This window comes from Apis laboriosa, unplaced genomic scaffold (genome assembly GCF_014066325.1).
Source record: "Apis laboriosa isolate Shangri-la unplaced genomic scaffold, ASM1406632v1 scaffold18_cov149, whole genome shotgun sequence".
Taxonomy (NCBI): Eukaryota; Metazoa; Arthropoda; class Insecta; order Hymenoptera; family Apidae; genus Apis; species Apis laboriosa.
In genome coordinates this window covers 3653581-3681554 of record NW_025222233.1, presented here as the reverse complement: position 1 = coordinate 3681554, position 27974 = coordinate 3653581, and the positions used below count along the sequence as shown (strand labels likewise).

The 27974-nt window shown below is 47.2% G+C and overlaps 1 protein-coding gene and 1 long non-coding RNA gene across 4 annotated transcripts in view; one reads left to right on the top strand and one right to left on the bottom strand.

Moving 5' to 3' along the window:
• Positions 1 to 27974, top strand: part of LOC122712064 — a 123574-nt gene that overhangs the window by 15222 nt on the left and 80378 nt on the right. The window lies entirely within an intron of this gene.
• Positions 23277 to 27974, bottom strand: part of LOC122712056 (zinc finger protein ZIC 4-like) — a 33746-nt gene continuing 29048 nt past the window's right edge. Inside the window, exons 2-3 of the mRNA XM_043931371.1 lie at positions 26457 to 26626; positions 23277 to 25225 (exon numbers count right to left, since the gene is read on the bottom strand). Coding sequence (XP_043787306.1) covers positions 24905 to 25225; positions 26457 to 26626 — 491 coding nt within the window. The 3' untranslated portion in view covers positions 23277 to 24904. The remainder of the gene's footprint in view (positions 25226 to 26456; positions 26627 to 27974) is intronic.

The window sequence follows — 27974 nt, the reverse complement described above, 5'->3', positions numbered from 1 at the left end:
GTGGAGGAGTCCACGAAGGTAGAGGAACCACCTGTACACTGCGGTTGAGAGGAGAAGCGAGAAGGGGCGAAGAGGAGGGTGAGAGGCAGGCAGGCAGGCAGGAAGGAAGGCAAGCCAGGCAAGCAAGCGGGCAGGCAGGCAGGCAAGGCAGGCAGGCAGGCAGGCAGGCAGGCAGGCAGGCAAGCAGGCAGGCAGGCAGCCGGTTTGGAAGGCAGGCGCGGACAAGTGGGCCGCGAGAGTGACGGATGGCCACATCGCATTTCGCGGCTCCATATCTCCCCGATTTCGCGGGTGTAATTCCCGTAAAGTCGTTTCGGGGCCCTGTTCCGTGGCGTAGTCGCACAACCGCGTCCCCTTCCCTTCCAAATCCGTCTTTCTCCGATCCACGCTCTCCCCGGTCTATTTTCTTTTCCCTTGATTTCTGCCCGCTTTTTTTCTCTTTTCTTTTTCTTTTATCTCGCCCCGACGTGCATACCATTAGCCGCCGAACGTTAACGCAGTCGCCCCGACGACCTCGTCGGTAATTAGCCGGATCATAGCCGAAATGCGAGAGGAGGAGGAGGAGGAGGAGGAGGAGGCCCTCGCTCGCGATCCGATCCTTTCGTTCCGTCGTGGGAACGCGGGACACGTTGATGCGATCGCCCCCTTGGGGCATCTCTTTTTCACGCCGCGTCGAACGTGAAAATTCGAATCGGTCGAGGAGTCGAAAGTTTTCGGGTAAATCGAGACTCGACGCGAAGAAGAGGGATAGTGCACCTTGACAATTCGTTTCGTTGATCTTGGAAGGATCCATGGGGTACATCTTCGCGTCTGATTCAAATTTTGCGATTCTGGATTTAATTATCGTTGCGATTATTATTATTCAACGCGGAGCATCCTCGTTCGTTGCGTTCGTCGTTTATCCTCGAATTACGAACTCTAGAACTTTTGCGATGGTTGCGATGGGAGGGGGAAATTTAATATTCTGTTAATCGAGCAGTTAATTTTCGCTATATTATATATTGTTTCGATCAAGACGAACAATAAAGGAAGGAATTTCGAACGCACCGTTCCAATCCTCGATTCAAAATTGGAGGGTTCTCGCTGCATGAATCGGGAATCTGGTTCCGCGGCAACTCGAAACGTTCCTCCTCGGTCGTTTCTTGCGCAACAAAAAGTGATTAATTACGCTTCTTAGACGACCGGTGGCTCGTTGTTTCCCGAACCTCTTCGGTGAGCATCGTTTCAACAACAATGTGGCCCTCCTCGCGCCACGTAACCTCCTCGGCCTCTCTCTCTCTCTCTCTCTCTCTCTCTCTCTCTCTCTCTCTCTCTCTCTCTGTCTCTCGCCCTCCTTGTCCGTGATCCTCTCGACCGAGGAGAATCGATCCTGCCCTCGGCATTGTGTCCCTTTTTGTCCGTCCACGCCGCGAGATATTGCCCGGCCGAACTTTCCGTCGACTCGTGACCCCTCTTTCCTCCTTCCTTCTCTTCCTTTTCGCTCGGCCTCGCGCTGCTCTCGTCTTTTATTTGGCCCGTCGCGATGAAACCTTAACGACGTTCGAATTCCCATGGAATCGTCCCGTTCGACGATCCTCCACCGCCATCATCCGTCAAGTGTTTTCGATCGAATTAAGCATTGGAATATCGAGAGACAGAGAGAGAGATTTATGTATCGCTTTTATGTCGAGGATACGATGGGTTGGAGAAAAAGAGATAGAGAGAGAGAGAGAGAGAGAGAAATGACGTACACCACGAAGTAAGCACGTTGGAGGAAATAATTAATACACATGTGACATATCTCGATGAAGATATTTCGGTCAATGAGTCAATGGGGTTCTTCGTAACGCAGCCAAGTCAGACCAACCAACCCTCTGTGCAAACTCATAATTAGACCCCGGGGGCTGCTTCTGACACGTTCATTCCCCATTTCTCCGCCCTATATATACGTATAAACGCCCGATCGGACTGTGAGTCGCGTGTTTCGCGCACCACTTCCTTCTCGATTACTCGTGACTAAAGTACGATCTATTTATTTGAAAAGAAAAAAATTTATTCAGTCCAATAGTGCGTCCATCTCGTCGAAAAATTCAAAGATTTTTTTTCATATTTCGATTATTCCTCTTACTTCTATCGAAGCGTATAAAAATAATATTACTCCAACTCTCAAACATGCTATACATTAAAAAAAGCATAACGAATAAAAATTAATCAGATAAGATGGAGTATCCAAATCCAATTATCTATTTTTTATTTTAATTTTTCAACTCAAATGGATCGTGCAATATCGTCGAAGACAAAGAACACTCTTAACCCACTCGATCCTCCAAACGAAGTTCAATCCAGCAACACCATGAATCGCGAATTATTTTCCTGAAAAAGAAAAAAAACACTTGGCGCATTCCGATATCCTTTTCTCATCGATTTTTCCTAACCCCCCGCGAATAATAATAACGTTTCCAATTGGTTGTGTTTTCGCGAAACGCGTGGATTAATTCGAAAGTAGACTGTCCTCCCGCGCGGCGGATATCGGCGGGCGATGTAAACGGCGAGAGTTTACGATCCCGCGTATTTTATTCGGCGAACGCGTTTCGCCCCGCCGTAATCGCACCGGCCGGTTTATCCCTTCGCAATAAACCGTTTGCTTTAAGAACGGGGCCGGCCCCGTGCGTAACGAGCATTAGCTCGCCACCACTTTTCATCGCGATATCAAAATATCCAGGTGGCACGAGATCGTGCGAGTTATCCTGTTACTCGTAACTCGTGTCTCGCCGCGCCGCGGAATTTCTCCCCGATCGTCCGTTTCGAGGAATGGATCTCGAGATAAATTATCGTTGGAATGTGCGTTGGAATAATGAACAATTTGTTTCTAGTCGAATCGATACGTACTTTTTCTCGATTCGAAAATGTTCTTCTCTCTCTCTCTCTCTCTCTCTCTCTCCCTTCTTTGGGGTTTTATTAACGCGGAGAGAGGATAATTCGTGGAGAGAGGATAATGTCGGGCGAGCAACGGGCACACGAGACGCGCGGCGTCATCGTCATAAATAACGTAAACAATCACGCGATTCCTCTCGTCCCCCTATTTTCCACGAGTAGTCGTACGTTAGGCAGACGTACGTGGAGGCGCGAATTCACCGTCCAAGGACAAAGGGTATCGCAGGAACCAAACGGTTCAACAGTGTAAATCATAGTCTCTCTCTCTCTCTCTCTCTGCCCTCGTGTATCGTGTTTCCCCCTTTCTCACCCCCTCCTCAAACTCGCCTCGCGTAGTTACAGTTCGCTGGATCTACCGATCTGCGGGAATCCTGTCTATTACTCACCTCTTTATAAAATTTCATAATTCCTTCTCGGGATTCGCTTCTTCTTGTGAAAATAATTTTGCGAAATCATCGTTGTTTCTCCCCTCTTCTATTCCTAGAAGTGTAAAATTCAAATTTATTTTTTCCTGATGTGCAGATAGATAGATAGATAGATATTCGAAAGTGATATGTTTGAGTTTGAGTTTTTTTTTTCTTTTTTTTTTTTGTCGATGGGATCAAGAATCAAGCTCTCGTGCAAAATTTATAGCTCTCGCGTCTATCCTTCAGGAGCCGTCTCAGGATTTCCGGAAACTGGAGTAAAAGAGAGATGAATGAATATGGGACGACTCTTCTTCCCCCCTCCCCCCCTCGCCCTCTGTTTTTCGCATAGCGTTTACGATCGCGATGTACGCACAATCGGAACTGAATAGATATTATTACGGGCTCGTGAGTGATATACGATCGCACTAGATCACGCTTCTTTATATCCCGCCCTTTTCTTTTTTTTTTTTTTTTCTCCCTCCGTTTATTGCGCCACCGTAATATAGCTTTCGCCGCACGATCGAGCCGGAAATCGTGGCTCGATCACGTGTCGCGAGGAACGAGAACGCTTCGTTGCTATCCGATGTATAATACAACGATATATATATATATATATATATATATATATATATATATACCAGATTTTATCGAGATTATAAACGTTGAATCGTACAATTACCAGAAAAACTGAATGGCAAAGCGAAAAGAAAAAAGAAAAGAAAGATACGAATCGAAGCGTATAAATTCGAAGGACACGGAGACTCGTGAAAGTTTGTTACTCGCTCAATTTTTCCAAACGAAATAAGGGAAAAAAGAAGGATATTGTTCGGATCGTTGAAGCGCGCGCGTTAAAACGGATCATCGTAGGTGTACGCGTTTCAGCTCGAGGGTATTTTTTCGCCCTGAGTCAACATCCCGAAATACTGTGTGGTTTGTTTGTGTAACTGGCCGGAGTCGAATTGATATGGTTACAAAACACGGTAAAAGCAAGTATGCATCTGCCTAGCGTCAATTAAGCAACTCGAGAAGCAGCTCCCCCTCTCCCTCTCTCCCCGCTCGTTCCTCGGACTTAAATAGTTCTAGTCCGCGTTTTCCTCCGGTTCCATCGTTTACCGAACCCTGTCGGTTGGTTCGACGTTCCGACTCGATCCGTGCCGACTAAATTAATTACAAACCCTCGCGGGTGTAATAGCTCCTTAACCGGCCTCTCCGGAGAGACGCGAGCTCCTCTCAATCCCTTCTGCCCGTAACTCGAGATTCGATTTTCGTAATTACACACGGCCGCGTCGGGCTCGAATTGCGAAACCGGAGTGGAGAGCTGAGCGTGTGTCGTAAATAGCGTCGTAACGCGATAAATATCCGCAAGGTACAAGGAAGGTATCGGGGTGGGGGAGGTACAAGGGAGGCTTGGAAAATGGGGAGGCGACCACGTTGATCGGTGACAGGTACGCTCACGTGTGTACCGCACGCGATGCGTACACGTCTTGTTGTTGGCTCGTTTGCCGAAACGTTTGGGACTTGTAAGCGGATATTTGCAAGGGAACGCGGATTCCTTTCGTCCTCCTCCCTGGATACATGCCCCGTGTGTGCATATACGACATATACGAAACGCGGATGCAAAGTTTTTCCCGCAGAATTACGGCCCCGGCGTCCAACAAATTGCCGATTTTTCTTGCCTCGCTTTTGCTTTTGCTCCCGTCCCTCCCACTCGTCGCCTCCCCCTCCTCCCCCTTTGCTCCGCCCGGGACACGGGGGAAAGCTTTATTGATGAGATCGTTAATACGCCCGATCGAAGGATGTTTTGCCGACCGTTCGGACGTCTATCCGTCGCGATCGGCGACCACCCGATGCGCCTCGTCTCCTCAACACGGTGCAAAAAGGACTTAAGCTCGTTGCTAACCGATCACTGTCTCTCCCCCATTATTTAAACCTTACTTTCCCCTTTCTTATCCGCCTACCTTTTCGTTTCGCCCCACTTCCTCCTTATCTCCTCGTTTTTCACCTCCTTCCTCCGTTTCACCGAAAATTCGACGAATTGGATATATATATATATCTCTTTCTCCTCCTCCTCCTCCTCGTTCCAATTTCAAATTGGTCGTCCGCCTCCACGCGAATGATGCACGTTCCATGGACCCGTTCCGTGACCGAGTACGAGCGCGTGCAACGCGTGTAACGTTGGCCGAACGATCCGAAATCGATCGACACACGTCAACCGGTCCGAGATAAGGCCGGCATCCGCTGGTGGACGTCCGACCACCGGGATCCGCTTCGAGAAGTTGGGTATCGATCATCGTCGTGCCGTGCCGCCGCATTTCGTCTCAATACGTCCGTGAGGCCGGTCGCGCGCAACTCTGGGTCCTTTTTTGCCCGACCGAGACCGAGACCGAGACCGAGACCAGACGGAAGAACACGGGGAAGAAGACGGGGCGGAGGAGAAGAATTGGGACCCTCACGGACTTATCCGCGGATTGGCAGACGCTGACATACATATTGCATGCCGTCCACGACATATTTATTGGCATCTCTATACACTACCGCTAAAACATTGCTCGTTCGGGCTCGCACAAGCCGCGGTTCCCCACAAATGAATAAAGTATTTCGTGCTCTTGGTGTCCCCCGCTATTGCCCGCTGTTTTTTTACCGTGGCGCGCGTGGACGTTTACAGCGCCGACGATTTTGCACTGGGCCGTTTCGCCAATGATCGATGTCGAAATTACGCCAGGGGCCCAATGTCGAGACGATGCCGGTCCGCCTCGGCCTCCATTTGTACCTTTGTTTTCCCTCCGTACTTTTTTTTTTCTTTTACCTCATCCTTCTTTCGACCGTTTCGCGATTCATTTCGGCTTCCTCGCGGAGTCACCCCCTGGAGAATTTTCTCCCCGGTTTCTCCTCGAGCAATTAGGAGTCGAGGAAGTAGCGGTTGGATTTTTAATGAAGCGATTTATACGGGTTTCGTATTTGTACGGACCAGGCGAATCTTTTGGGAATCGAGAATTTCAATTTTTTAGATTTATTCGTGCAATTTTTTGGGGATCTCTTCTCTCCTCTCCTCGAACGGGGGTATTACGCGGGAATACCCCCCGTTTTTGTTGAATTTATTATATTAGGAAAGGTGGTAATGATAATAATAATAATAATAATACGGTAGCTCGATTTGCGTATCGACGAGTTACGAACCGGCTACTAAATTAAACTGGATAGATGGAACGTAACCGGAGTACCGGTTGCATTATAGTCAAGGTTAATCGAGTGGAGCTATTACCGGGCCGCGGGACACGGGCCATTTCTCCTACTGTCCACCTCGTTGCGGATTTATTATTTATCTCGTATCCCGGATCGAGTTACTTTCGACGATATTTCCAACGTCAGGATCTATACGCCTCGTATTCTGTTACGCCGTGGCAATTACAACGTATCGTTCGCTATGGGAGAGAAATACGAACCGATCGACCGATTAATCGAGCATCGATCGAGTTAATCGATCGTCTCGAGATCCGAACGAGATTTGAATTCGAATTCGCTTGCTCGTCCATGCCTCGATCGCAATCGAAACACGACGTATAGCGACGAGACGGATACATCACCTGCCTGGAAATCGAATCGAATCGAGTTTTCTTCTTCCCGCGTTTTCTCGACGATACCTATCTTGGTCGCCGATGGATCTCGTCCTCCCCTCCACTCCTTGCGATCCATCCGAGTAAAGAGGACGAGGACGACGTTACGTTACAATGGGACAATTTCTGACTTGATTTTGCGTTAGGCGGACGAGATTGGCAGTCCACGCGTTGGTTGGCTGGCAGGCAAGGATGGGACAGGGTACTCTCCTCCGAGCAAGCGTACATTGTTGTACGTACGTACGTACGTACGTACGTGTAGGTACAGTAGCAGCTCGGTGGCGATGTGATCCTGTCGGAGACAGGACTACGTTGCCGCCCCCGCGATTACAGACGACGAGAATGAGGACGAGGATGGGGGCCATCCCCGAACGTCTCTGCCTTTGACAGCTCGACCCTCCCTCTTGGCCCCCCTTCAACCACCCCCGATTCCTCTGCTTCTGTCTCAGTCGATAGGTATATATGTATGTATATATATATATATCTTCCTGTCTTCGCCTATTTCAACGATCCGTTACGATGCAATGGGAATGGGGATCTCTTCGAGGTTCTCTTTATCTTCCTCGTAAATAGATCGAATTCGATAGTTTCTCCTCTCCCTTTCTCCCTCTCTTTTTCTTTGATCGAAGAAGAGCAATGATTTTCGATGGCAGAATATGAAGCATATAGTTTAAGTATTGTTTATAGGTGATTATTTAAATTATATCTATCCCCGCGAGAGATGAATCAAAGACTCGTCAGTAATAATAATAATATCGGTGTAAATCGATGAGGAGGAGACGCTCGCTCGTTTAAACGTTCTCTAGTCCTCGTCGCGGAGGAGAGAAAGAACGTCCATAGGTAGTAGTAGTAGTATCTCTTTAAAGGTCGTGAGTGGACGTCTGCGTTTGGCGGGGGGTCCTGGAGCCATCGGCTCGGTTCGAGGCCTAGGGCCACATTAACATTCCACCACCGAAATTATTTATAGCTTCATCCGAGATATCTCGAGATGTAAATCAGACATTCCTCTAATTTGGGATCTCCGCCCGTACGAAAGGTCGTAAGCTCGTTCACTTTTAGACAATTTCAGTCCCTGTAGTACGTGGGTGGAACGCTCTCTGGTCCCCAACGTGATTGGCGTGCATCACCCGTCGTTGTTTACATTCATCGTGACTGCGTACAGGTACCTTTATACACACATGTATATGTATATATATGTATATATCACCGATGTTAACCATTTCGATTCAGGAATACCTGGACGTCGTAGGTATTCCAACATTATTGTCCAATGTTTTTCTCAATGTTGCTTTAATGCGACAGCGCGGAGACAAAAGTCTACACTCGGTTCCCGGTAATTGACGATTTAAGAAGCGAAGGTAGATTCGATCGAACTTTTCTTTCTCTCTCTCTCTCTCTCTCGAAAAAGAGAGAGGTCATAAACCGTAAGAAAATATTCACATCGACGGCAACTTTTCAAACCGTGTCATAATCACTTACCGTTACCACGTTCGAGAGAGATCGAACGGATGAGGGAGGGGGAGATATTTCGACGGGAAATGGCCGATCGAGCGCCGTCTTCATTACTTCGCTACCGCTCGTCAAACGTCCAACAGAAATCCATCAACATCTACGACAAAGTTCGATCGCGTTCTCGAGGCATGTTGTAGTTCGCTCGATTAGTTACTCCGATACGTGATTAGACGCTGTTGGCTTGTACGCGAAACGGGGAAAGGAAAGGAGAGGAGAGGAAAGAGAGAGAGAGAGGGGAGGGGAGAGGACACGGAGGATGAAGAAAGAACAGCTTAGTGGTAATTGGCGGACAAGACGGATGGCGGTACTTATTTGCACTCGGTCTTTGGAATTAAAAGTACCGAGCGGTGCGCTCATTAATCTCGGCGTCCGTGAAGAAAGAAGATTCTTGGAGAGAGATAGGGAGAAGAGGGAGAGAGAGACGGGGGGATGAGGAAGAAAGACTCGTGCTACTGGCGAACGTGTTCTCCGCAGGATGTAATCGCCGAACAAACCGAAGGTCCGCGGACAATTTCCATCAACGAGATTTACACAAGCTCGGACGCAATCGCCTTATACCTCCCTCCCCCTTCTTCTTGGCTTTAGTACACTTTACCCTTCTCCACTTTCCTTCTTCGTCTCCTCCTCCCTTCGTTTTATTCGAAAAGGAACGAATATGCGATTCGTTATATATATATATATATATCTATCCCAAACGAGAGAATCGGCGCGAATTATAAACTCTATTTCTTCGAATCGATGTGTTCGTTCGTGAAGATGAAAGGGGAATGTGGGGCACGAGAGCGAAGGACGTAAACGTGTATTTCTTCTCGCGAGAGAACTTCTTGAAGTCGCGTCCGCGGAGGATGTCTTCGTTGGCGAGGGGAACGAGGGAAAGAGAAGGCGGTAAGGTAAAACAAAGAAGTAGAAGGGAAAGGAAGATCGCGTTCCACCCCGAAGGATTCTTCTTCCATCTTGGCGAGGTTATGGTGGCCGACGAGCTGACTCCGGGCGCAGCTACCATTTCTCGGGCGGTGATTGGCCCCGCGGGGGGTGGCGCATGCGCACTGGCTGCCCGCTCCCGCTGCCCACATTAACATTCCTAACCTCACTTCTTGCTGCGCTCTTTGCGCGTGATAGATTGTGCGAGGCGTTTTTGGATAGGCACTGCCTTTACCGCCTCCTTCTTTTTCTTCCACTTTGCTGCCTTCTCGCTGCTGCCTCGTTACCGAATCGAAACTTCTCCCCCCCCTTCCCCGTCTCATCGTACTTAACGATGGAAACGAACGTCTCTCCACACCTCTTCCCTTTTTTTCTCTTTTTCGACAACAATTGCAATCTCTTCTTCTTCTCTTAAGTATATATATATATATATATAACTGTCCAAATTCCTTTCGATCGATCTATCTATATATAATCGAGTTTCGTCTTCGCTGTCAGGAGAAAAGAAGGAAAAGAAGAAGCGCAAGGGTTCCGCGGGATGATAGATTTTTACGATCGAACGACTTAATTGCCATTCCCGCAAGATTAGATGGGTGGTGGTTACAGATGGGCGAAACCGTGGCTCGTTCCCCGATACTTGTTTACCCGTGTACGGAGCATAATCGCGGGACTACTCAAGAAGGTGGGCAACCGTTGATGCGAGGGGCATATTGGCTCGACGGGGGTGCGCGGCTCGATGCAAACTCGAACGCAACCGTACGGACGTAACGCTGTATAGCAGCTCCGCATCCACGGATGCTCCACTCTTCGACCGCGTCTTTGTCTCTCCTTTTCTCTTTTACCTCTTTTCGATTTTTCGCTCCTCGTTCAACCTTTCTCCCTTTCCACGTCTTCTATCTTTCCCTTTCTTTCCTTCCTTCCTTTCTCTCTTCTTTCTTTCTTTCTTTCTTTCTTTCCATCCTCCGCTCTCTTCTCTCCTCTCCTCTCCTCTTTCTTTCTTATGCGCGCACACACACACATACGCGATCCCCGCACGTGATTTAATGCCTCCCGAGCTGTGCTCCTTATTTATGCACCGAACATGCATACACGCTTAGCTTTAGCGACCATAGCGACGGTTAAGGCCGGTACCTATATCCTGTGTGCCCGACGACCGACAACCACACCGGGGCCCCCAGCCTCGCGTATACGGACCTCGCATATTATGGAGTCTGGGGCCTCGGCGACGATATTAAAAGGAAGAGCAAAAAAGAAAAGAAAAAAGAAGAACCGGAGCCAGAGGTGAAGCGCACACGCGAGAACCCAAATATAGACTCCGCTCGAAATTAGTAACTTCTCTTTGTCCGGTTGTTGCTCGCGTGTCGTACGAATTAGCCAACGAGGAGATACGTTACGTGGAACTGTTTTATTGAAATTTTTCACGGAGTGCAAGTTTCTCAACAGCTTGGGCGTGAGCTTTCGTCCGAATCTCTCGATCGTAATCTCTCTCTCTCTTGTATACATAAATGATGAATCTTAAGTAACGGAGGGAAGGGAAGAAAGAAGGGGACGAGGAGGAACAATTTGTCAAGAGTCGTTCGTTTTCTTCTATGAAAGGGACTGGGGAGGGGGGAGAAGAGGAGGGATCGTGCTTTATCCGTAATCGACCTCGTATCAGCGCGGTATTCCTGGAATGCAGAGTCCACGTGGAAGCGAGGCAATTAGTAGTTGATCGTCGAAAGTGTTCCACCTGCTTTGAACGGTATACGCGCGATCGCCGATAAGAATTCGTGAAAGAATTAAACGAGACGGTGGAAAATTACATTACACGTCGCGATTACTCACTTTTTAAACGAATATCTTGAGATTTATCTCATCTCAGGTGTCGATCAACCGTATAAAGTTAGTAAAATACAACTTACAATGTGTATTCACCGTTGAAAATAAAATATACACACATATACGTATATATGGAAACGACCTAAGACGACTTTCGCTAGAATCGCGTCGATATCCACCTGCCTCTTCGTCGAACGCCACTCGTAACGATTGAACGATATAAGTGTACGACACCGATTTGTCGGAACGTTTTACGAATTTACGAGACACGAGTTTCCGAATACGAGAATACGATCTCGTCGGGAATAATGGAAAGATTGATCGATTGCATCGAACGCGAGTTCTGGTCGCACGATAATTATAAATTAACGCGTCAATTACGGGGCGCACAGGAGTTTTAGTTTTTTATTATCAATTAACGGCGTCCGCGAGATTTGTTGGCGCATCGATACGCCGTAATTGGCGTGAACCGATTATATACGTTTTTTATATACTCTCCTCATCAGTCGGCGAACTCGCTCGGGCCCCGAAGAAGCGAGAACATCTCGGACGAGAGAAGGGAACTTTCTACGTCTTCGATTCGTTGCGTTCCATAAATTCGTTTCTTACTCAATTTCACGCGCGCGTAACGAGCAGCAGCCGTAATGCACGCGGTAACTTTTGACTCGTACGATAATTTTTCACCGTCCGCCGCCTGTGCCCGAGAGAGCGAAAGGATTCTAACGCGTTTAATATCGTTCCTCTCCCCTTTGATCCCCGTACACGTTATCCACCGTTAACGAGAGGAAGACTCGAGACTCGCTATCGATCCGCGGCCGTCGATACAATTTCTCCTTTCCGTTTAATTCCCACGATTAAATTAATCCTCCTCTCTCTCTTCTCTTTCCCTTTATCTCAATTTTTAACTCGTTACTCTTGGAATTGCCCGGTTTTATAGATCGTTGCCTAGATTGGGCTAGGGGGGAAAAATTAGCTATTAGCGATTCTTTGAACCGGAAGAAATCGTAGGGAAACTTGCAACTTCTCGAGAGAATCAACGGATTTTAATATTATTTAACGACGCTGTTATCTTAATCCGATTTATCGCGAATGTTTTTCGAGAACATTGAAGTATCGGGAATGGTTGAATTAACGAAGCCGCCGCAATCGTCGAGGTGCTTTCGCCTCGACTCGATGATAGTGCGCTCGAAAACACCGACGTTTCGTATAATTACCCGTTTCCCTTGACCGGCTACTTAAGCTGGCCACGTCAGTTGCCAACCTCAACCCTCGCGCTACCAGCAGTTAAGGATCGTGTAAACGTCCGGGCCCGAGCGGGCAGTTTTAATTGCTACGCCTATCTTCCGCGCGCACTCAGAGATGATGCGAAAGAAGTACACGAAGAAGAAGAAGAAGAAGAAGAAGAAGAAGAAGGAGAAGAAGAAGAAGGAGAAGAAGAAGTGGAGTAGGCATGAGAAGATAAGAAGGTAAGGGGGAATGGCGAAGAGAAGACGGGAGAAGGTGAGGGCAGAGCGAGCGAGAACAAGGACCACAAAGAAGATGAAGAAGAAGAAGAAGAAGAAGAAGATGCAGGAGCAACCATGGCGGGAGGAAAAGAATTTTAATTGCCAGGGCAACCGAAGAGAGAGAGAAAGAGAGAGAGAGAGAGTCCGGCTTATGGCTATACAGCAACCACCATAAGGTTGAGGTCGAGGCTGCTGTCCAGTACAGAGCTGGGAACCGAACAGCTTGGTAGCCAATGGGATCATATATCAACTACTGCTCCGGTAGGCAGAAACAAAATGGCGTCCGCGATTAGATTGTTGTTTCAAATCCCGAGAGGGGCGAATCTCTCGTCTCCTTTCTTTCTTTTTCTTTCTTTTTTTCTTTTTCTTTTTTCCCTTCCTCGATCCTACGCATTGCTCCGCGAATTCCGCCCAATAGGGCGCCCCACGTCCTCCGCCATCGCTTTCCTCTTCGTCACGGATTCGATAACAAAAGTGATAAAATTAAAAAGGAATATCCCTTTGCGATCTTTTTCTTTTTTTTTTCCCCCCCTTTTTTATTTACGATCGCGCGTTGAATCAATGAAATCTCGAAGGAAACACGCTCCAAACCCTTGACCCGCATTTTCTTGCGCCAACACCTTTCGGCGTTGCAAAGGTGTTTCGTACACGTGTTAACGTAACCCGGGGAAGAGGGGGAGGCGGGTGTTCCGGGCGCAATTAACGGTGGGGGATGCTAATTTTGACCTATATAACATTTGTAAAAATGTTGGACGAGCATGTGCGTTACAATGGTCTTAAAGGCGTTTACCGTTCCTGACCTGTCGAGAGGCGGCGCCCGGCCACCTGCTCAAGGATTTCGTGCTCTTATCGCGGCTATATCCGTTACGTCAGTGAGCCGATCCGCTGCCAACAACGAAATCCGGAAGAGTAGGAATACTCACGGTCTCTTGGTGATACGTGCGTAAAAAAAAAAGGAAAAAAAAAAAAAAGAAGCGAGCCAAACAGTGCCACTTTCCGACAAAGCAGGAAGTCGTATTTCAACCGGTTCGCTTATCACAGAGATACTCGTTTTTTCCATTATCCATCTTCGTTGCGAAACTTTTCTTCTTCCATTTCCACGAACGAGCATCATCATTTTTCGAAACGAAACTGTGCGTTTTTTCATCTCATCTTGTCGGGGGAGGGGAAAAATTCATTGGCAAAAGTTTTTCCTGGCGTTCGTTCGAAATAGGAAATTAGGAAACGGGCGGAATGATCCGAGCGGGCGATCACTTTTCTCCCGGCTAGGCAGGGCACAATAGGCCTGAAAGGATTACGTTATCCGTGCTCGTTAAGCGGAGGAAAACAGGCACGATGCACCTTGCGCAATGCAACGCGAAACAGGGACACGGTAGTATCCATCAAGGTGTCGGAGTTGGTCTTAGCTGGCGCGCGCGTGTGTGGGTGGTTGGACTCAGCTGTTGGCACACCTGCCCGCCAACCAGCCAGTGTGAGAGTCGCTGGTTGCGCGAGCACCTTTATACGCACTGTCCACGTCGGCTCCACGGTTGCATTTACATACGCGGTTCGCGCGAACACAATGTAATTGTTACCTCGTAATGCATGTTCCGTGGCGCGTCTCTCTGCTGCACCGTCCTTTCCCCTCGACGTCTCACTCACCGAGCCACCGCCTCGAGCGTCTCGCCTTTCTTTCGAACGAGAGAGAGGGAGAGAGAGAAAAAAAGAAAAAGGAAGGAAGGAAAGAAGGAAGGAAGGAAATGGAGCAGCGGAGGAATTGAAGTTGAAATTTATTGAAAGGTGTTCTTCCGTGAAGTCGAACGAGATAAAAGGATAGGGACGAGGATAGAGAGAGAGTCGAGATGCTATTGATATGAAAATGAAACGAGATTCTTGCACAACCTGGTTTCTTCGCGCCGGGGATCAACATACACAACGATCTAGATTACGATTAATTACACGCCACTTGACACGCACACTTGTTTTCCTTAGTTAGGAAAGCTGAGTTACCACTCGTTTCGAATCTTCTTCGCGCCGATGATTCTCCCCGCTTTATCCATTTAACGAATCTCATTGATATGCAACTGTACAACGCATTTCCGCTTTTCCATTTCGCATTATCCTCGTCGCATTTTTCGTCATTTTTTTTTTTTTATAATTGTCTCCTCCTACGATCAGGTATATAATGCAATTAATATGACAATTCAGAGATTCATTGCTCGAGAAACGATTACATCAACTATGTAATCGAATGTAATTCCATTATTAATTATCAATCCAAAATGCAATGCAATGGAAACACTCGTGCATACGTTATTCGATATTCGAAAGTTTAAAATCCGTCCCGTTCCCATGGTTTCTCGCGAAAGAAAGCGTAGTACCGTTCGAAAAATGTCTTTCGAGAAAAAAAAAAAAAAAAAAAAATGCCTTTCGTTCCCGCGCGAGTTTTACTTTACGATTATGAGTGGTACACTTATGAGTATAAGACTCACCCGTCCCGGTTAAGACTGTAACAACTGGACGATAAAAAAACGGATGGGCATAAAGTGTGGTGGACACGGCGCGGGGAAAGGATTTGATCCGGGAGAAAGAGGGAGGGGAAGTGTGTTTCTCTCTCTGGCCGGCCGGTCCGTGACTCGCGGTCCTACGTGGAAACCCAGGCGATTAAAAAAAATATGACGAGCATTCATTTCCACGATCATAAAATCATTAGCATAAGAATTCCTCTACCTGCTCGCCAACGGACGCCAAGGCCCTCTCCCCCTCCCCGGCCCTCCTCCTTTCCTTCCCCCTTCGTTGGTCGGGAGGAGGCGCCCCCGGACTTCGTTCGATTTTCGTCCTCGTGTTTTTTTTTCCCCCCTCCTCCCCCTTTTTCTTTTCTTCCCTTTTTTTTTTACAACCCGTTCCCCGTTGCCCTGATTTATAAACATATAATGTGACGAGGGTGTGGTCCCGCTACCACATAATGATAGGCCAACGTTAATTACGTTTGGTTAAGTCGTTCAACCTCCTCCCCGTCTCTCCCTCAAACGCGACCGCCAACGCGAAAATTAGCTGCCCTCCAGCCACGCCGTGAGATATATTACGCCGAAAGATTACAACGTTCGACGGCTTGACGCGCTTTTAACGTCGCGCGCGTGTTAACGAAACCGTCGTTAGCCGTGGTTGAATAGATTTTTATTAGGAGCGTTACTTATTTAAGAGTTTTCCTATCTTCTCGACCGAGAAGGACGGAGCGTTCCTTTTGAGAGGAGGAAGTGAAACGGAAACGGATGAAACTTTGTTGGACTTTAATTAATAAGAGATGTATTATCTGTATTTCTTCGTGAAGGTTCCCTGATCGAGAGCGATCAAGCCAAGGATTGGCAGGGTGGAAAGCATTGTTCTCCCCTTTCTGGGGAGAGGGCAGGCCAGGAATTCCCCGGCCAGGCCGTACGAATCTTTTTGTAGGTGAGGAGAAATGATAAAATATCCCCGGCCCGCGCCTTTCTTTCGAGTCGTGTGGAGATCAAACACCGTTGGCTAGTAGAGAGAGAGACTCCCACAGTCTAAATGGTGAGGCGAGTTGAAATATCGCGCTGGGCCTCCCTATATGTTAATCTCCGCATTAGCATAATACCGTGATTCTTCAAGGATCATTTGGAAATGCAAATAAATAATTTATAATAATAAGAGCAGACGGCCTGTTGTGGCAGCCACGCATTGCTAACGTCAGGCCCCGCGCGGGGACCACCGCACGCCCCCGTAGTTGCGCCTGTAAATCTAATCGAGATATCTGCCGGCTCGTCGCTCCTTTTCTTGTCACGACAAAAACCGATGGTGTTCGGGGATTGGCCTATTTTCTGCCTCGCTACCGTTTCGTACCCGACGATTCCTCCTTTCCCTCCGCGCCAAGATATTGCATATCTTCTTCTCGCGAATCGTCTCCTCGTTGAATTTTCCTCGATCGACGAAAATTCCTTCTACACCGTCTCGACAAACTTGAATTCTTCGATCGGACGAAACTTGTACTACGATAAATATCGAGCAAAAAAATTGGAGGACGATTCGCGAAATAGGATGGAGAATGCCTCGTCTCTCTCTCTCTCTCTCTCGAGTGGTAACACCAAACACGAACTTTATGATTTTCTTGTGGCGAGCCGTATCGAGAGTATCCAGCTACTTTACGATCTCTAACCAGCCTCGAATTTACGCGGACGTTTATAACCGGGCCACGTGAATGAGACGCGCGTTTCGATTTCCATCGGGGCCCTCGTGTGTCGAAAACACAGCCTTTACAGGGCATAAATAAGGTATAAGCGTGTTGGTCGAGGGGATAGTCGAGGCGCAGGTGTACCCTCGTGTGACGTGTTTTTGATGTGTTACGTGTTAATATACCGGGATATGGCTCTCCACCGTTCCACCCAGTGTCGCCCGTGTCCCAACCCCTTTAATGGGGGCCCTCGAAAACGCTCGTGAACGCTCTTCCAAGAAATCGTCACTTTTCTTTTTCTTTCTTTTCTTTTTTTTTTTTTTTTTTATGAAGTCATTATTATCCTCGCGAACCTTTTGAAACGTTTCGCGTTTATACGCTCCTCTACGGGAGCGAATAAGATCGGCAAAGGGTATCAGGTATTGTTATTAATTGGTCGATATCGAGCGTGTTGGACACGCGATCCAAGTATCGCGATAAATGTCGCGACAATTTCGTTTTCTCTCTCCCCTCCCCCCCTCTCTGTCTCTCTGAGACTTCGCTTCACCCTCGTCCACGAAATGCTAACGAGTGGAATTTCTTTTTTCCCTTTGTTCGTTACAACCGCGCACACTGTGTCGGAGGAAAGAGGAGGAGGAGGAGGAGGAGGAAGAAAATAGAAAAAGATCGTAACACGGGTACACAACCGAGCTAATCACAGAGAGATCGTTCCAACGGCTTGACAGATGCGCGTGTATTTTGCATAGAGTGGATTTATAAATCCCTTATCAGCTTATTATCTCGCAAGATTCCCCCGCGTGGATGTATATATATATATATATATATTTATATTTATATATATATATACATACACGCTACGCGAGGCGAGGAGAAACGATACGAGAGAAACGTGGCAGCGGTGAAAAAAACGAGCAACGACGAACGGAGAGCGAGAGAAAGGGAGAGAAAGAGAAGTGGGAGTATCATTCGTGTACGCGAATGCGTACAAGTGGAAGGCAGAAAGAGGACTCGCGACTCGAACGCGAGGAGACAGAGAGAGAGAGAGAAAGAAGAAAAATAGTATATATATATAGAGAGAGAAAGAGAGAGAGAGGCAGAAGGAGGAACGATGAAAAGTAGTGGGGAAGGGAGGAGGCTGAAAGAGGCGGAGGGAGAGATACAGTGACAAATGAGAGCGACTACAAATTGCACTTTCCGGCTCTCATTCTCATTCGACTCTCGTTTCTCTCTCCCTCTCCCTCCGTTCCTCCCATTCGTCGGATCAGAGCGGACGGGTAAATGTTGGTCTGGCCCACCTCTTTTATTCCTCTTCCACCACGGCCTACCTCCATTTATCCTCCTTCGTGATAATACTTCACGCTCGAATAACGAAAACTACTCACAGCGGGTCGGTGCAATTCCGGTTATTGGTAAGGACCATCTCGCCGATATTCGTGCCAGCTCGTTCCAACTTTCATTCTCGTTCCCCTCTCGTACCCCTCCATCCTTCCTCTGCGCGAGATAAAACTCCGTCCCTGACTCTAATTCGAGTTCGACCGCGCGCAATTGCGCGTACGCGCCCCCTCCCCTCCCCTCTTCTTTTCCCAAGTAAAGTATAGAATATGGTGGATATGACATCTCGAAACCAGTGGAGATCTCGTTCAATTTCAACGTGGTCGAGAAATCCAGAAACGATTCCAAAACGGAAACGTTTCGTCGAGGATATATATATATATATATGGTCGTAAATTTCTCGTAAGTTTGCAGCATCGGTCGATCCGCGGGGCAGCTAGCCTAATTTCGACCGGAACTCGAGCATCCGCGAAGAAATACGCGAACGCGCCGCTCGGCCGACTCGTTATTTAGCCGGGGACCGGTGTCCGGTGGGGGCGAGGCGATGTTATATCGTGGCAGAGGCTAAAGAGTATATGGGGGGGGGAGGGGTATTCTCGGGTATTCTCGGTGAGCACTCGCCTCGTCGTGGCTTGCTGCCGTTGTAATAACCCCCGTAGATCATACAGCCGCACGCACACCGCTCTCCGAGCCGAGGCCTCGTCGGGTACAACAACATTGTGCGGCACACGGCCTCGAACACCAGCAGGTATTATTCATTGAATGGACGGAGGAGCGGCCCGATCCGGCTTCGAAACGCACGACACAGTTTCGCTTGGCGGGAGCAGCCCCTTAACACCGCTCGTTTCGATCGTCCCGGGATGCTTTATCGAGGGAAGATTCGACATTGGTTGGGGCGAGTAATCGATGCGCTCGTCGATTACTTAAAGAATTTCTAAAAGATTCCAGGGAAGGGATTTGACGCGTTCCTCGTCAACGTTCGAATAACGAATCGGATGAATATCATCTTATCGAGTTTCTTTTTCGGTTCACTCTAAGATTGGTGATAAAATAATACGGAGATGTTGGCGTGAGATCGTTCCGCGAAATGAAGACGCGAAAGATGGCGAATTAACATTTTACAAAGATCCTCGGAATACAATCGGGCAATCGAGCAACGGTGAAACGATGTGTTCCTGTTTCCGAGTGGCAAGAAACGAATGAAGCACGAAGAAGGGGGGAAAAAAAAGCGGCGAAAGTTTCGCTCGAGACGACTAGCAGCCCGTATAACTCGTGGTTCGGGCAGATTTATACGAGCAGCTCGGATGGAACACGACGCTCGGTGAGAACTGTCTCGAGAATTCGCTCCTCCATCACGGGGATCGTGCTTCCCCGTAACCAATATACTCGGATCGGAACCTCTTCCAAAACTAAATACCAATCATTGAAATCATTCCCTTCGTTTAATTATTCTCCATTTAATTATTTTTCCATTCCAACCAATTCTCTTCTCCGTCTTCCTCGTGGATTATAAATATTCCCCACAAATTCCCCACCTTCTCCAACGAACTTCTCGTTTCGTTCGAAATTCATCTAGCTTAATCGAAGGTAAGGCGACGACACTCCGCCTCGAATTATCGAAAATCCAATGCGGAGGGCAACACTCGCGCGCCCTCGAGCCTGGCCGTGCCTCGATAAATCACACGTTCCTCGATGCCCGGAATCTTCACAATTGTATTATTTATGAAACTATCAATAGGGTAATTTATTCGCGGGCGCGGGGATTCTTCAACAGGCGGGCCCCTCGGACGATTTATCGCCGGCAAGGCGAAAAATGCTGCGCTTTTTAATCCGGACTCGGTGTCCGGCCGCGGGTTCGAGTCGCGCGAACCTACAATGTTCCCCGTGATTTATCAATCGGCTCGCGGAGGATTAACAGTCGCCGCGGAACCGGTAATGGTCGATCGATCGATATATTAAAAAAAAAAAAAAAAGGAAGAGGAGGAACGCGAGCGCAACCGCGTTAAATTAATGGATCTCTCGTATCCCGTGCACGGGATTCGCCTTAATCGATTGAAATCCGTCCTTTGGGATACGCTCGCGGCGCCGATTAATCCCCCTCTCTCCTCTCCTCCTCCCTCCTTCATCCGTGTTTCGTTAGATGCGATTTTCAAGGGACACCCTGTTCATGCCTCGTTGAACGTTCTCACCGGATCCGGTTTTCGTTGGAATCACTCTGGAGGATTTTCGTGATTCTCGAGCCAACAACCCTTTCGAGGTGGATGGTTAAGGCGAGGCGCGCGACCGCGATGATTTATCAATAGGTTTAACGGAGGATCTACAGGAGCGGTAATGAGGCCCTTTTAATCCTCTTACATCGTTTAAGCGTCGTTCCTGCGGAAGTCGCACGAATTCTCGTCCACTCGCTGGCTAACGATACTCCTTGATCCTTTCCCTTATTTTCCTCTCCTTACCTGTTTTAATTCATGTAAATCTCTCTCTCTCTCTCCTCGCTCTAACTGTGGTTGGGTTAAATTTTTCTTCTTTGGAGAATTAAAAAAAATTTGTTTCTTTGGTATTCAATTTTATTATTATTACATTCCATATATATATATATATATACACATATATATATATATATATATACACATATGTATATGGAGAAGGAAGTAAAAAAGGTGGATAGAAAAGTTGGCTCAACAGCTCGTGACTAATTATTCTTTTAATTGAGACGGTTTTCGCGTCCACGCGCTTGGAATGTCGCACGCGTGCAACCGTGTCTGCGGGGTTACGTGGCCGGCACGCGACATAAATGCAACACTGCAAGCAACGCACCGTGCGTGGTGAACTCATGTGCGGTCCTCGGTGTACGCGTTTCTTTATAAAGTCGGGAGAACCGTCCTCCTCCTCCTCCTTCTTTTTCTTCGTTCGTTTCTCTCTCGCAGCGTTTCGTGACCGGCAGGCATTAATTATGTGTCGTGCCCTTTAATACGAATCTGGCTTTATGACGCGAAGGAACGAGAGAGAGAGAGAGAGAGAGAGGGAGCGAGGGAAAAAAGAAGGAAGAAGAGGCGAAGACAAAAGGACGTTCCCGGGGACGGAATTATTTTTTCGCGTCTGGCCACCGGACCATGGAATCCTCTTCTCCCCTCCTCCTCGTCTCTATTTCTCCGCGTGTCTTCTATTTCGCCGGAACGATATTTATTCGGCGTTCTCTGACGAGGGTCCAGCTGTTTTCGTCCATCCATGATTTCTGTGAAACGACGAGAGTTTGATTGCGGTCCGGTTGACTGATTGGACGGTCCCGGCCTCGGACGTCGAGTCACGCTTGCGAAAAATATTCGCGAATATTCCAACTCCTCCGGTCGATTCGCCCTGGATGCTGTAACGATCTCTTTCTCTTTCTCTCTCTCTCTCTTTCTTTTTTTTCTTTTTTTTTTTTCACCACGAAAAAAAGCCAGCCGCTAGAATTCGAAACGAAATACGAACCGGACGATGGATCGGTGTAAAAGGAAGAGTGTAAGGGGGGGAGAGAGAGAGTCGGTGGCACAAAAAGCGAGGGAAAATCCATCGATCACGCGAGGCGATGCAAAGACACACGGAGAGGCGGGGAGAAGATGTACGTGCGTCCGTTGTTCTGTAATCTGGCAAGGATCTCTCATCCGGGGCCGTGTGTCATCTCAATCGGTGTGCCCGACCGAAAAATTTTCGTCCCGTTCCCCCGGTGCCGCCGTTTCGCCTAATAAAATCATCTGCATCCGGGCCACGAATTATCTGACGAATTCATCTGCTTATCGAGCAATAAAATGGCCCCTCGCGCGTCCACCTTCTTTGCCGATGCTATCTCTCCTCTCTTCTCCACCTTTCCCTTCCTTCCTTCCTCGTCTCCACGCGTAGGTGCCTAGACACATTGTGGCGCCATCCTCACAGACGAACCTCTCGTTCCTCCCTCCCTCTCCCTCTCTCTCTCTCTCTCTCTCTCTCTCTCTCTCTCTCTCTAAGAGAGGAACGTACATATATACCATCCTCTCTCCCTTCCTCGAGTTGCTCGATTTTTTATATTCGGATCGTTGGGCGCGATCGAGAGATCGCCGCGCGCGGGCTTCGAGTTTAATAAGGAACCTTTCCCCTCCCGTGTTATTTATAATCCCGCGGGGAAACTGTTCTCATAATCTCATCTAGAAATCTTGGAGCCATCCAAGGCGTATACCCTCTCCTCCGTCCTGAACTCCTGTTTTTTTCTAGGTTTTCGATAAAGCACCGCGAGGTGGTGGCGCGAGCGATCGAATTAATTAATTTTCCCAGAGATCGTCGACAGATTTTTCAGAATTTTCCGAGACGTTTCGAAGGGAAGTGTAGGAGAGTTTAAGTTAAGGTCTCGATTCGAATGAAAAGGGGGTTTTTCCTTCGGCGATATTACGGAGGCGATGTTCGTTCCCTCGAGCTCTCGTGGTCGTGGCAGTAAAGTTGTCGCGCGAAGCCAGGTATCAGGCCGTGCAATAAAAGAAACGTTAATTTCCTCGCGTTAAAGTTATTATTTATCGATATACGACGTAATCTCGGTGCCGGGATCAAGGGAATAGTTGGTTAGTCGGCCGATATTCACCCGAAACTGCGAGCCTCGAAACTCGGGATTCCTCGTCGCATTTTATTATCTCGATCGTTCATAAATTTCGTTACAATACAAGTATAAAGTATCCACCGCCTCCGCGATACGAAAAAGGTCGTCCAGGGTCCGGAGATGTTCCTCGCGTGGAGCATTGTCATCGTTCGCCCAACTTTTCAATGATCAATTATACGACGTTAAAATCGTATATTTATGAATTCCTACCTCTGGGAAAGAATGGCGAAAAATCGAAGAAAGTATATATAACCGAGCGCGTATTATAATCTCGATTAAGTAAGGAGAGAATATATATATTTCGAGTTATTTTTTTTTCTTTTTTTTCTTTTTTTTTTTTTTTTTTTTTTACTATCTTTCGAGATAAAATTTCGAGAAGAGTACAAGGTGATGGATAATGATACAATATTTTCGATCAATAAATCAGACAATATTCTAATATATCGCATCATCAATATATTTCGGATCTTTGCAAAACAAATGTGATATAATATGATGCAAGTATGGTGGATGACCAAGAGCCGCATCTCCTAAGCATATACGCAACAAAAATGATAATTATTACAATGTTATTTCTTATCGCTCGTTGCGTTCTAGGTATCTCTCTCTCTCTCTCTTTCTCTCGCTCGTTCTCTCTCTCTCTCTCTCTCTCGCTCTCTCGCTCGCTCTCTTTCTGTATTTACAGAATATCACACACAATAGAAATTACAGTAATACAATATTTTACAAGTGTTCTCAACTTTTTCTATCGTCCTCGAAAATTCTCGCTTCTTTTTTTCCCGTAGATAGCTCTAACTAAATAATAATAATAATAGTAATAATATATACAACGCTAAAACGTTCGGATACGGACGCGTTTCTTTTTTATTTCTTTCTTTCTTTCTTTCCTTTCTTTTTATTCTTATTCTTCTTCTTTTTTTTTTTATTTTTTAATTTTTTTTTTTTTTTTTTTTTTTTTTTTAACTTTTTTTTTTCGCTCAACTTTTCGACCAAGCATCGATCTTGTCCGGCATTAAAACATCGTTTCGCTCCACTATCAACGTTTTAATTAGATCCGCGAAAAAGTGCGTATGATTGGTCGAGGAACGATTAAACCGGAACTCGATGAGTCCCGATCTTTTGTTGTTCCGATTGATAAATCGAGGCACGAGCGTGGCTGGAATTGCGTTAACCGGCGCCGTTGGAAATTGCTTTCATTTAATTCGTAACGCTGTGAGATTACCGAGACACGATTTTTCGTGTTCGAGAACGCGTGACATCTCTCTTCCTCTCTTTCGCTTTGCTGTCTTCTCCCTTCCTCCCTCTCTCTCTCTCTGTATCTCTTTATATCTCTTGTTGCCGTAACGCCTATGTAGCTCGATTTAATCCATATTTACAATCGTCACAATTTGCAATCCGGGTAAAGGTAACTTTTTTCGATTCATTGGACTTCGAATCCTCGAGCCGCGGTTATTGTGCAGTTGGACGCCCGCCGTCGAAATTGTTAGCTAAGTCGGATAATACGATCCTCTGTTTTTAAATTGCGTTTTCATCGTGCGAAATATATATTGACTCGAAAGAGTGGTCCATCTCGTTCTAATTTTGCTCGCACGTGGTAGTTTTGCATGTATCTCGTTAGAACGAAATCGGCATTTCGAAAACTAAACTTTCTCCATTTTTTTCTTCATTTTCGAGAATCGATCGAACTCCGTTTATCCGAATCGATTTATAGAAATCAAACGTTTAATTATCCTTTCCAATTCTTATTGTTGTACAATGAATTAGAACAAAAAAAAAAAAACACGCATAAAATACAAAAATCCAAATTTGATTAAAAATTTCCGCAATTAGTACAAATCCAATTCTTAATGAAATATTCGTTCCCAACGTTTCCTTACATCACCTTCCTTCTTACATCGCGATTCCAATTCCATCCTCCTACACACAAATTATAATTCTCTGGAACCGATTCGAATAAACGGGTAGTTCTCTCGATTCCGCCTTCCCTCTTTCGAGCATCTTCTCCATCCCCGCAGTGACCTTGCCTGCACTTGCCCGTCCGATTCTCCATCCAAAAGTTGGTCGATCCTCGTCGATCGGCGACCGTTCGCCCCCTCGGTTGAGGAGGAAAACTAGTAAGCGGTCGCTTGATGATGCATCAACGGGTTGAAGTGCGGGCCAAGGTGATGGGGAGGCGGTGGACCCGGCAAGGGGCTGTGCTGGGGACCGACCGTTGGCGGTTGACAGACGTACCACTCCGTCAACTCTGGGCCCCTAGTCGAAGGATGGCTCGACGGTGGGTTGGTCGCGGTCGTCGTCGGGACGACCGGAGGCGGCTGCGGCGACTCGGTGTGCCCGGTTACGGACAAGCTACCCCCGCTGCTGCTGCTCTCTTCACCCTCACTCTCGTAGCCCCCTCCTATTTTGCCCTCGCCAAGGGTCATGCCGTGCACCTGGAACCAGGAGGCGGGGCTTAACGTTAGACTCTCGCGGGAAATTTCGAGCTGGAGTAAGGTTTGGGTTGGGGCCGCGCTAGCTTGGTTGGTTAGTTGGTTAGGATTTGCCAGGGTTGGATGTATGACGCCGGGGAGAAAGAGGGAAACGAGAAAAGGGGAAGCAAGAAGGATCGATCGAGGAGGAGACGAGTTTTCATCGGGGTGATAATAATCTGATAAATCTGATAATTCGATAATTGGTCTTCGAAGAAAGCGCGTGAACGAACTCGAGGAAGATTTTATGTGGAATATGGAAAGAGCGGAAGATTGTGGAAGGTTCTGTCTCGATCGTGGTAAGAGTTATCGAAGATGGCAAAGGGAGCAAAAGGAGCACGCGTTGGTTAAACCGAAGAAACTGGGATCAGGGGGATCGAGGCTCGGTAGGTTTACCCATCTATCCGGCTCTGTCTCTCTCTCTCTCTCTCTCTCTCGTTCTGGTCCTTCGTTCATAATTCAGTGAGCAAATCTCGACGACTGCCTTCCGCGAATCACGGCCGGCGAAAAGCGTGGAGAAGCGAAAGGCGCTCGCTCCTATCCGACGAACCTATCGCGCACGTATCTCGGGAGTTGCCTTTTGGACGGTTCTGCTTCTCTTTCCGTCTTCTCTTCCCCCGTGTGCGCCACGGATAATTTCCTATTAAGATTCCGTAGCCGTTCGTGCATGAACCTTTGGATACCCGGCAGCCACTCTTCCCACAACCGTTTCTTTTTTTCTTTTTTTTTTTTTTTTGTTGTTTCGTTTCTTTATTTTTACTTGAGCCGTTCCAAACGTGTCCACTATCGTTTCCTAGCGTGAAACGAAATGGCAAACACGATAGGCTCCCCCCACTTCTCGATAGTGTCTAGGTGGACGTGTGCAAGGGAACGATCTAAGATTAAGCCGAAATAATATGGAAAAAGAAGAAAAGAAGAAGAGCGATTAATTAATATCGAGCATGCAAAGCATCGATTCAAACATTGGATTGGAACGAGGATCGTCGAGGAACGAAATCGCATTCGATTTGTTCGAATGGGGAAAAAGTGTTGGATCGATCGTTTCTTTCTGCTACTCGAAAAAAAAAAAAAAAGAAAAGAAAAGAAGAAAAAGTTGAAAATCATTATATCAAAATTCATTGGACAAAGAGCGAACGACTAATGGGTAATAGCGCGGGTAGAAGGGGGTCGAATCGTTTCACGATTGCGCACGTACCTTCATATGTTTGCGCAACGAGCTAGGATGAGTATACGACTTGTCGCAGCCGGAAACTCGACAATTGTAAGGCTTGTCGGACGTGTGGACGTGACTGTGCTTCTTGCGGTCGCTGCTGTTCGCAAACCGCCTCTCGCAGCCCGAGTATTCACACTTGAACGGTTTCTCGCCTGGAAAAAGAAGACGGGAATTAATGACTTTGTAATTGAGTCCGGTGTCTACGTCTCCACGCGCTGGATACTTAATTGAAATCTGCTTCCCTGGAGGAGATGCAACTTGGAATGGAAAATGTTAACCATTTCCTTTTCCTCCCTTTCTATTTAATCCATTTAACGCTACGATCCAGATCTTTCTCCATTCCAAGTTTTATACCAATTCACGTGTAATCCACTTACGATTGTTACGTTCCTCCCCCGAGAGAATCGAGATTTTAAATTCTTCTTCGTTCTCAAATTTTTAACATCTTCGCTTCGTTTCGTTATTTCCTCGCGTGCTTTTCTCACGGTCCGTTCGAAATAAATAATTTCGAGAAAGTTACAACGGAAAAAGCATTACGCGCAATTCTATGAAAATTCTATGAGGATGGAAATATTATATTTCCACGATCCTCGAAGCCTCGAGGGAAAAGGAAGAAGGGGATGTTTTGAAAGATTTCTAACCGGAACATGTTAACTACTGCTAGCAATTATCCGGTGCAAGGGAGGTGCGTTGGAAAAGTATTTTCTCCCGGGGGAGAAGCTCGCGGGGTTTCTCGTTCAACTCACAATAGCCTGCTCGAAATGCGATTGCATCGTTTTTACATCATGATTTCGCGAATATCTTGATGAGCAACGGTGGAACATTCTCTCCTCCGGTTGGCCCGGGGGCGAGGAGAGGCGCAATGATATCGAGAGATAAGCTCCCCTGCACACGAATGGCCGCCGCCTCCGCCGCCACCGCCGCCGTCGTCGTCGGGGCGCAACGAGACCGTGTGGCGTGACTCTTATTTATTTCCACCGGAAGTTGACTGGAATATATTTTACCGTCGGCTCACACCCCGTCCTCCACCCGTATACACTCCCTTTTTCCGGCCTCCTTCCTCCTCTCGACTCTCTCTCTCTCTCTCTCTCTATCTTTCTCTCTCTCTCTGAGAAGAAGTGGTGGAGACGCGAGAACAGGAAGCGCAAACTTGGCGGATTTTTTTATGGGGAAAATGGTGGAGGCCAACTTTGCCCTCCCTCTTAAGCTTAAGGGGAGAGAAAAGAGGGAACGTTGAATTCCTAGAGATTTGGTCCAACGTTTGGTGAGAACATTTGAAGAGATATTCGCGATATATATATATATATATATATATATTTTTCTTCTCCCCGTGGAAAAGAAGGGAAATGATGTTCCAAAGATTCTTGTTGCGATCGAGACAAATTCCGAATAAGGATCCAGTTTCGTTTACGAATTCCATTTACGCGGTTGAAGAATAAATAACAATAGGAATCCACAATAAGAAAGAAGATCGAGCTGCATTCGAAAACACCTTTTTAT